The sequence below is a fragment of the Eleutherodactylus coqui genome, chromosome 6 (genome assembly GCF_035609145.1).
Source record: "Eleutherodactylus coqui strain aEleCoq1 chromosome 6, aEleCoq1.hap1, whole genome shotgun sequence".
Taxonomy (NCBI): domain Eukaryota; kingdom Metazoa; phylum Chordata; class Amphibia; order Anura; family Eleutherodactylidae; genus Eleutherodactylus; species Eleutherodactylus coqui.
In genome coordinates this window covers 83,573,778-83,584,372 of record NC_089842.1, presented here as the reverse complement: position 1 = coordinate 83,584,372, position 10,595 = coordinate 83,573,778, and the positions used below count along the sequence as shown (strand labels likewise).

At 39.5% G+C, this 10,595-nt stretch overlaps 1 protein-coding gene across 1 annotated transcript; it reads left to right on the top strand.

Annotated features, from left to right (window-relative positions):
* The first annotated feature begins 202 nt into the window (after positions 1–202).
* Positions 203–6,788, top strand: LOC136633633 (formyl peptide receptor 2-like). The gene is made up of 3 exons (XM_066609392.1): positions 203–268; positions 3,655–3,726; positions 5,759–6,788. Exons 2-3 carry the CDS (start codon positions 3,668–3,670, stop codon positions 6,786–6,788), a joined length of 1,089 nt encoding a protein of 362 aa, XP_066465489.1. The 5' UTR covers positions 203–268; positions 3,655–3,667.
* Positions 6,789–10,595: the final 3,807 nt, after the last annotated feature.

Below are 10,595 nucleotides of genomic sequence, written 5' to 3'. Positions count from 1 at the left end.
TTAAAAAAAAGAAGAAAACATATTCATACAAGCTTGGTCAAAAACTTACAGTACAAAGTGCTAGAAACTTAATCTATCAGACATCTTATCAGCCAAAGAGTCATGCAGCACGCGATAGAGTTCCATAGAATTGCAGCCCCATGAGAACATGTAAAAGAAGCAAGTAGATGATAATCATTTTATGTTCTCCTGTAGTAGACTGCTGTAGAGGAAGCAAAAAAAGACAATGTGAGAACATTGCCTTCAAAAAAGTAGAAGAAATTTTAAGGTAAGACATTAATTAAATTCTAAATTTTTATATAATATATATATATATACACAGAGGTCACACATAGCAATATTTTCAGCATGTAATGGTCTCTTAGACTGCTGTATAGGGAGCAAAAAAGACAATGTAAGAATGTTGCCTTCAAAGACGTAGAAGCAATGTTAAGGTAAGACATTAATTAAATTCTAAATTTTTATATACAGAGGTCACACATTACAAGCGCCTCTGTTAGCAATATTTTCAGCATATACTGTTTTTTTATTGGCCATTGTCAGTTGAAACCACATGCAGCATACAGTGCCACAGACAGACTGTCCATTTCTATGGTACTCGTGCAATAGGCTGAAAGGTGCAGCCAGTCAGTATGGCCATGGGGCTGGTAAAACCCCTGTATTACTGAAGTGCCTGCTCTGATGGCTGCAAGAATAGTATATTTACCTGAAGACGATAAAATGGGTTGACAATGTGGATAGTTTACAATATTCTTGGTGCATTAAAAACGCTGATGACGAAGCAGTGCAAAATGTGCATTGGGGTGCAGGGGTCATGTCAAATAATATGCTTTACTGCTGTCCATAATAAAGATTATTTCTAAGGTATTTTAGTCCTCACATTTACAACTAACTAACTAGATACATAGCACTTTGCAGGTGATTTGCGGTAGTGAGGTTTATATAGCGGTTGCACGTCATCCATATTTAAGCTCTATTTCTGTGAACTCTGCCATGTGCTTTGTCTTTATATTAATATTTTTCAATTACATATGTATTCTAAGCTCTTGGTAGATTTATCTTATATCTATATTTATTTTTAGGGTGTCTTGATATGTTATCCTAGACCCCTGTATATTTTAGTGGGACCTTGCTTTTGTTATTTACAGCTTTCCAATAAAGCTACTAAATGATCTAGTTTTTTGTAGATTTGATAGTTATGTAGGAGCATTCTCTATGTTACTGAGCCATATTTATGTGGACCTACTTTGGGCTTATTGATAATGTGGATAGCCTTCAATATCTTCTGTACATTAAAAATAACATATTTTAAAATCAATGAATGGAAAAAGATACTAAGTAGTGTTTTTATTTATTTATTCTATACACTTATTTTATCCCCTGGTATAGTTAAAGAAAAATGGAGAATCACTTTAAAAAAGTCTATACTTTAGTCGCAACTTGAGGGCTTCATTTCATATCAATTGGAGGACAGACAGATAGATAGATAGATAGATAGATAGATAGATAGATATTGAAACAATAGTGTAGCGAGGAGTTGCTGGAGGTGAAGGGGATATGCAAATCGGATGTGTAAGTATTAGGTATAAGGGCTGTTTCACATGGACTAAAAAATTGCACAATTTTGTAGCGATGCAAAATTGCTACAAAATGCATGTATGTAAAGCCCATGCTTTCAAATAGTCACTTTCACACAGGCTACAAAATCATCACTACAAAACACATGTATATGAAGCACATGGTTTCCAGTGGGTTCTTTCGGGTTACAAAACATCGCTCATGTGAAAGAACCCATTGGAAACCATGGACTTCACATACATGCATTTTGTAGCAATGTCGCATTGCTACAAAATCATGCGATATTGTAGCTTGTGTGAAACCGGTTACACATTGTCTGCGTGAACACTTGCTCAGGAGGTCTTGAAAGCTTTTGGAACATCCATTAACACCAGAACCATCTGCAGAAAACTGCATGCAAATGGTTATCATGTATGAGAAGCTCACAAAAGCCCACACTGCATGTTGCTATTTCCCTCAGAGTCCCCCACCTCTGAGAGAGGTTTTATTAGGTGTGGTTTCTTAGCAGGTAGGGAGGGCTTTATATTCCTACACCTCCCTTAGCTCATTGTTGTCTATTGCAGTTCAGTTGGTCATGGTGGTTTGAGCTATGTCTAGTCCACCTGGAGTTAGTTGTTCATCTTTCAGTTCAGTTGCAATTATTTTCCTCACTCTTACTTATTCGTACTATGGTTCGGTTTTCTCCCTTGTCCCCTGTTAGGGTCAGGAAGTGGGCCGAAAGCCATTCAGCAAGTTTGCACTAATGAGAGCGGTGAATTTGCTTTTAGGTTCAGACTAGGGATGAGCGAACGTGCTCGGCCACGCCCCTTTTTCGCCCGAATACCGCGATTTCCAAATACTTCCGTACTCGGGCGAAAAAATTCGGGGGCGCCGTGGCGGCACGGGGGGTAGCAGTGGGGAGTGGGGGGGAGAGGGAGAGAGAGAGGGCTCCCCCCTGTTCCCCGCTGCTACCCCCCGCACCGCCACGCCTCTCCCCGCCCCCCGGCGCCCCCCGAATCTTTTCACCCGAGTACTGAAGTACTCGAAAATGGCGGTACTCGGGTGTGTAAGTACTCGAAATGAGTACGTTCGCTCATCTCTAGTTCAGACCTTTCCCAGTTGGGAGTAGGGTCAGTTTCCTCTTATTTTGTGTTTTTCTCTGTTGAATAGGGGTCTTCCTGCAGCATTGCATTTCTGATTTGTCCAGTGTTGACATAATCTTGTGTCCGCCCAGGCGAGCTGTGAATTGCGTCCAGGTCAAGTGCGACACCTACTGCACAGCAGTAAATGCACAGAGGCACCTGCGATGGTGCTTGGAGCATTGTTTTTTGTCTCTAAATAAGTGGAAGCAAGTGTTATAGACATCTGAATCACAATACACCATCTTCTGATCGGATGACCACACTTGGGTGTGGCGGTTGTCCGGATAACGGTTTCTATGCGACTGCATTGTCTTAATAATGAAGTTTGGACAAGGCTCTGTTATGGTGTGGGGGTGTTTCTGCTGGGAAGGACTAAGGTCATTCATTATAGTGAAGTCCACCCACAACTCCAATGTGCACAGAGATATTCTGGACAATGTGGCATTACCTACCCTGTGGCAATACTTTGCTACAGATCCGTGACTCTACCAAAATGACCAAGCACCATATAATACAGCATGCAATGTTGAGGAGCAGAATGTCTGCAAACTCGGCCAGCTCAAAGCCCAAATCTTAATCCCATCAACTATCTTTGGAATGAACTGGAATGCATATCCATGCATGCTGAAATGACCATCATGTCCGCATCACTATCTGAAGCTCTCCTCCAAGAATAGAGGCAAGTCCCTCAACACATTCATCGGAATTAGGTGGAAATCATGCCTATAATCAAGGGTTACTAAAGTCATTGAGGCCAAAGGTGGCTCAACACTGTACTGGAAAATATGAATAATATTGAATTTCATCACCTTCCATGTGTGTCCCAATACTTTTGTCATCATAATGTAGATAGTATACACAGTGTACAGTGGAGCTAAATGTACAATGACACCATCTTCTACTGTTGTGATAATTAAAGTAATCTTTGCTTGTTTTTTATTAATTGTTCTTTTAGGTTAACAATAAGAATGGATGCTGCTGATTTAAGCCTGAATTTACCTGCCACAACTTTGGATTACAACTATAAGTATGTTTATATTCTTCAGTCTTTATTAACCAAAGTAAAAAAAAAAATCTAAATTAATCAAAACACTGTAAGGCTTTATTTACATCTACATTGGCGGCTCCGTTGTAAATTCCATCAACGTGGGTATCATACATAGAATCTGGTCGTGTCGGACCACATTATAAGCTGGGGTCCATCATGCAATGGATAAGGTACTGCAACATGGTTTGTTTATAATCACGACACCGGTGTGAACACAGCCTTACATAGACCTTCTCACTGCATTAGAAAACAACCCTGCAGTCCTGAAACAAAGATGGCCGTACCAGTTCTCTGATGATCTGATGGACACTGTGCATGACTACATGCAGCTTTGATTGGCCAGTGCCGCAATTACACAATTAACTGAATCATCATTTCTCCTGTGGTGGCACTTCAGGAAATTGAATGCAGTAGCATAAAGGAAGCAAATATATATATAGTAGGCCATAGCTAAAAGTTATAGCATTTTTTATATTTTAACTTCTCTATATTTTCCAGCAGAGGGTTTGTTAAAAGATACAGGTGTAGTCAACCCAATAAAGACATATTAGCCACATAAATCTATTTATTTGCTGTGGCGGTCAGGAATTCCCTTCACTTCGCCCTCTACCTATTACCATCATTGGCATCCTCCTAGTCTTCTATGTGGCAGATACCACTCTGTGCGCCGGGTAGTTTTCTTTGCCAGTATGGCATGCGTACATGCTCGGCTCACCTCTTAAAAGGCCAGTGCACGTACCCGGCTTTACCACCTCCAGCCTAAACAGTTGTTTCCCTGATTATAATAATTATTTAAAGCATTCTCCCATACTGAAAGGTACTTGAGTCAAGAGGTTCCCAGTGATCCAAGTTAAGCTGTTCTAGTATGTGCTTAATTCTTGGTTTACCCTCTGTGTGTGTACCCAGTTTTCCTGAACTCTTCTTGTCCTGACCTTAGCCTTGTTCTTGACTATGATTTGCCTGATTGCCACCAGTCCTGACCTTTTTCCTGCTGTACTGCCTACACCCTTGCCTATCCCTTTAGTACCATAATTCAATGACTTATGGCCTTCCGGTCAGCTGTCAGTGTACTGAAACTACTCCTGGGGAAACAACATGGAGGTTTACTGCAGAATAGGCCAAATCCCTCTAAAAAGGAGTTAAAGAGTATAGAACAGGGACCTCTTAGAGCAGGCCTTAGGAGCAGCCCAAGCCAAAACAGTAAATGACACAGTTGTTCTATGCCTGCTGCAGTGAGCCACTGTGCCACAATGTACCAGTGTAGATAAAGTATGTCACTCTGGACTCGTTGCTGGAAGTTCACATGAATTGTTCAGTCTTCAGCCAATTTACCAAGCTCTCCACTATCAGGAATATTAGATCTGTAAGGGTTTCCTTGCAGTTATGTATACTCTCTGTCAATGACATCACAGATCTTGAAAACGATAAGCAATTGAAACATATAGAGGGAAATTTGTTTATACCTTGTAGAAAAAGTTATGGCAATAAAAGGTTGCAAATTTTGATGCGTGCGTCATCTGCCTAAAAAATGTATATTTTTTATTTCTACACAATTCTTCTCTTCTAATAGAGTTGGTGCATCTTTCTCCATCTCACTGCTGCTAAAGACTGGCATCAGGTCTTTAGTAAATCTCCACATAATATATGAAGAAAATGGCAGATTTTTCAAGCACGACAGTACTTGACCTAGAGGTAACATAACTGCAAACAGGAGGTGCAGCTCAGTTTGACCCCATAAACGTTTCTCTCTGCAAGAGTCAACCAGTATAAGGTTCCTTTTCTTCAAAGGAATTGCAGAGAGGTAAAAGAGGAAACTGGCAAAAGTGTCTTATTGGTCAAAAATAAAATTAAAAACGAGGTAAGGGGGTGGGGTGGGATGACAAAGCAGCACAATGTGACTTTATTTGTTTTTTCTCCCTGTTCACCATGTATACACGATTTTACAAAGTAGATATTTATGAAGCCATACATGCTTCATATGCCTAACTATTGCCTTATCATATCTTCTAAGTTCATCTAACGAAGACTACGAGACACGTACTATGCCCAGTTACAACGATTTTAGAGAAGAAGACATTATACGGAATATGTCGATTACTTTATACAGCATTGTTTTTGTTCTTGGGACTATTGGTAATGGATTAGTCATCTGGATTGCCGGTTTCAGGATGAAGAAGACAATCAGTGCCACGTGGTTCCTTAATCTGGCCATTGCAGACTTCCTATGCTGTGCATCTCTTCCTCTACGAATAGCAGGGTGGTTTTACATTTTCCCATACATGGGAACTATTTGTTGCATACTGAGCATTTTTCTGTTCAGTATAAACATGAATGCCAGTGTTCTTCTCTTGACAGCCATGAGTATTGACCGCTGTATAACGGTCATGTGGCCATTTTGGGCGAAAATTCATAGGACCAGTAAACTAGTGAAAATCACTGTGGCAATCATTTGGGTGTTCAGTTTACTTTTTACTGGGTTGCTGTTTTACTTATATGGATTCTATTTTCGGGATTTAAAGGAATGGTGTTCATTAGATTTCCGTGAATATGGTCCTGATGAGGTGAAACAGATTTTTCAACTGCTCAGGTTATCTATAATGTTTGCCATTCCTTTTCTTGTTATTTTGATCAGTTATGTTACAATTTTCCTCAAACTTAGACAAAGGAGGAGACCCCAGAGATCAAAGAGGCCCTACAGGATCATCACTGCGGTTATATTGTGTTTCTTTATCTGCTGGTTTCCTTTTTACATCTGGCCACTAACACCCCAGTATAAATTATACTACCTTCATCTCCATATAATAAATAATATTATCATCAACCTGGCTTGCCTTAACAGTTGCATCAATCCAATTATTTACGTTTTTATGGGCCAAGATTTTAAACACAGCTTATTAAGATCTATCCCCTTCAGGCTTGAAAAAGCCTTAAGTGAACAGCCCAATGACCTATGCAGAGAACAGGAGGATTTTGAACATGCTTGCACTGCTGTTATAATAAGCAGGAATTCTCCTGCTGTATCATCATCTCCTGTCTTTTAGCCTGTTGATGGGGCAGTTACTGTGCAACTGTCCCACAACTGATCCATTAAAGTGGGTCAGCTGAAAACACCATAACAAGCCTATTGGAGAACCGTTTTTCTTTAGCTAGTCTCTGCTTAAATATTCCTTGCTTCTGCAGTGGGTTGCTGCTTATAGTGCATATGTTTAAAATCCAGTATTTCTTTTATGCTTCTTGCACCTTGTTGCTAGTCTAGCCTGGTGATTCCTTGTATGTGTTTAGTTTTATTGTTTCTACCTAGCTTTATTTCTTGTCAGTATGGTTTACTCCTTTAGTTGTCTACTCACATCTTTGCTTCTAGCCTTGTAACTTGTTTTTCCTTGTTTTAATTTGTATCCACCTTGTCTTGCTTCTAGTTCAGTATTATAGAGAAAATCAGCAGCACTCTTGAAGATTTTCATAACATGAAGTTCAGTTTTGTTTCATTATATTACAGAATTATACTGGTATTAGTTCTATACTTAAACAATATAATTAATGCATAGGTTGTTAGAATATCTGTTAGACTAGTAAGTACTGGACGTTTCAGTCAAAAGACCTTCCACAGTGCTATATCTATAATGCAAGGAGTGTGAGTATGTTATACTGTATAATTAAAACCAATCATAAAGTATTCTTGAATTTCAAAATTTCAATACAGTATTATAACAGACAAGAGAAAAATCAAGTAGAATAAGTACCAAAACCAAGAAAAGAAAAAAGACCAAAAAAAAAAAAGAAACCCTAATATAATAAAAAATAGAGAAATTACTTTTTGCAAAAGAAAAAAAAGAAATTTACTTCTTTATCTTTCCCTTTTTTTTTTGGAAGAGGTTTTAGGGAGAGCTAGAGTTAGGGTTAGGTATCATCAGGTTATTTTTGTTTCCCTCACCCATCTGCTCTATTAGCTGACTATCATCATTCATCATCTGATGCCTGTCGCCACCCTCTTGCTGTTATCTGTTATGAGCTCCTAATTTAGTATTTCCTGCCAGTATAGTTCTTTGCTTCATATATTTGTTTATTAGACTCTCTGGTTGTTACAAAATTCGACTCCACTGTAAATACTGAGGTATATGGGTACTGGGAGACACCCTTAGTACCCAAGAAGGGTGACTGCTGTAGGTAAAGTCCAGATCTGCCATCTAGTGTCCAGCTGGTGTCTTTACAACTACAGATTTTTAAAATATATTCCTCTTATCTATATGAAAAAGCATTAAAGGAGTTTTCAAGCATTTAAAGGGATCTTTTATTTGATGATATTTCATTTACCGTATATACTCGAGTATTAGCCAACCTGAGTATAAGCCGAGTCAATAAGTTTTACAATAAAAAGCTGGTAAAACCTATTGACTCAAGTATAAGCTGAGCTATACTCAAGTATATACTAGGTTAAAAAAAAACAACACAATACTCACCTCTTAGCCAGCATCTATGTCCCCGGTGCGATGCTCTCCCCGGCGATGCAGTAAGCTGCTTCAGTCTTCTCCCCGCTGTCATCTCCCTGGCTTGGTTTTGAAATCCCTCGCCGTCAGCGCTGTGTGAGGAAGTGCTGTGATTGGATTGAGCACCAGCCAATCACAGACGGTGCTCGATAAACCAATCACAGCCATTCGGTGATGTCATTCACTGAATGGCTGTGAATTATCGAGCCCCGACTCACTCGAGTATAAGCCGAGGGGGGCTTTTTCAGCACAAAAAAAGTGCTGAAAAAGCCCCCCTCGGCTTATACTCGAGTATATACGTTAAATTAGGTTTGGACATCAAGCATATTTAAAGAAAACTGTTTTTCTTTTCATATGATTATTTTATAAAAATTCCTGAAATATTCCAGTTTTCATATTAACCTGTTGATTTTCTTTCAGCTTTGTTGTGTAAACAGAGTCATCTTATTATCACCAGCATCCAATCAAAGTTTCATCAATGCAAAATGCTGTTTTAAAAGGGAACCGGTCACCAGCTTATAGGTATCTAAGATGTTACCACAGTGTAAATCGGCAAAGCTGCAGCACAACGTACACGTTTTTAGGCGAATTAAGTGATTAGCCAAAGCCCTCAAATATACTTTTGTTGCAGTGCACTCGATATGCAATGTGGTTTCACTTTGAAAACCTGGCCTCTTCATTCACTCGCAGCGGCCCCAACTTCTGCCAACAACAGTGCTCCAGCGCTAAAATCTTGTGCATGCATCACGTGCCTCTCATAGCTCATCTTCCAGCACATGAAGCGAAGTTTAGACCACTTAGCTTCAGTTAAATGCTCCTCATTATTAGTCATTACATTTTCTGGTGCCCCATGTGGGTTTGGTATTTGTAAGCCGCGGTATCCCCACTTACGATCTTCCCGCCTCCTTTTTTATAATAAAATTTTTGTTTTTAACTTCATATAAGTGTAGAAATCTTGTATTTTGGAATCGGGTTTTCAAAGTGACATGCAGACTCTGAGCTAGAAAGGCGCTGCCTCTTTGACTCAAGGCAGTACATTTGTCTGTTGGGTGCGCTACAATAAAAATAAGATTTTGGGATTTTGGCTAACGGATCCGATCTCCTAAAATATGCATGGTGTGCTGCAGCTTTGCTGATTCATACTGTGGAGATATCTTAGATATCTATGTACTTGTGACAGGTTTCCTTTAAGTACTACATTCTTTTATACACGCTATACAAGTACTAGATATTCTGAGACGTGTGAATTTGTCAGAGGTGGCAGCGCTGCATTTGATATGTGGCACAACTTATAGTCATGTGACTGTCTTATCTGGATGGGTTATCATAATGTACAAACTATGCAGCCTTGTACTTCATAAACTTATACCAGATTGATATGACAACATTTATGTACCACAAAATATACTGTACATTTGTCAGAGGAGGAGAATTAAAATGTAAACATTTTAAATTATTTTGAAGAACTCATTTATTGAATAAATTTTATATCTTTCACTCTACGGAAAGAGAATTTTAGGAGTGCCTTGAAATCAGCACATGTGATGGGTGCAGCTAAATAAACCTCCATCCAATAAACCTTTTAACTAATGGCCCATTTAGACGGGACGAGCTGTTGGGCATACAATACTCGGCAGCTCGTCCCAGTGATGCTCGCCCCTGTGGTGTTACACAGGAGAGAGTATCACTGGATGCCGTCATGAAGGCGGAGCGGGTCAGAGAGCGTTCTCCCCCCACTAGCCTCCATTAGGTGTAAGTAGACAGTTGTTCAGTAGTGAACGACTGCTGTTTAGATGGAACGGCGCGTTCTTCAGTTTTCCGCATGCAGAGACTGAACAACTGAACAATTCTTGTTCAGTCACTGCATGCATTTACACGGGATGATATCATCCAAATTGTGACAAGAACATGAGAATTTGAACTATTCCAAATTATTATCACCCCATGTAAATGGGCTGTTAGGCTACATTTCCACAGGCGTTTCAAGTTGCGCCCAAGACTCTCGTGCACAAATGATATCGAATGGCACACGGACACTGTGTCCCTGTCTGAAATACGGACCGTACATTACATGTTCTAATCTCGTGTGAGACTCGCACAAAACTAGGACATGCAGTGAGTTTTCAAATTGAACCATTGGTCTGAGAGAAAGAATAATTGCTTGTGCACATGAACACATTGAGTTGAACGGGTTATTTTCCCATACGAGTTCCGTCCATATCGCAATCAGACATAGCTCATATGGAAGTATATCTATGTAAATACACCCTAATATATAAAAAATGCTGCTGCACTCTGAAAAGGTGCTGTAAGAATTTACAGAGCATTTATTCATATACAGTGCAACATTTCAGTCACACAATG

What these genes read in the sequence shown, in the direction of transcription:
- LOC136633633 (XM_066609392.1), top strand. Translation starts at nt 3,668, where the DNA reads ATGGATGCTGCTGATTTAAGCCTGAATTTACCTGCCACAACTTTGGAT. An exon ending in ACTTTGGATTACAACTATAA is followed by an intron (nt 3,727 to 5,758) that starts GTATGTTTATAT and finishes ATATCTTCTAAG; the next exon opens with TTCATCTAACGAAGACTACG.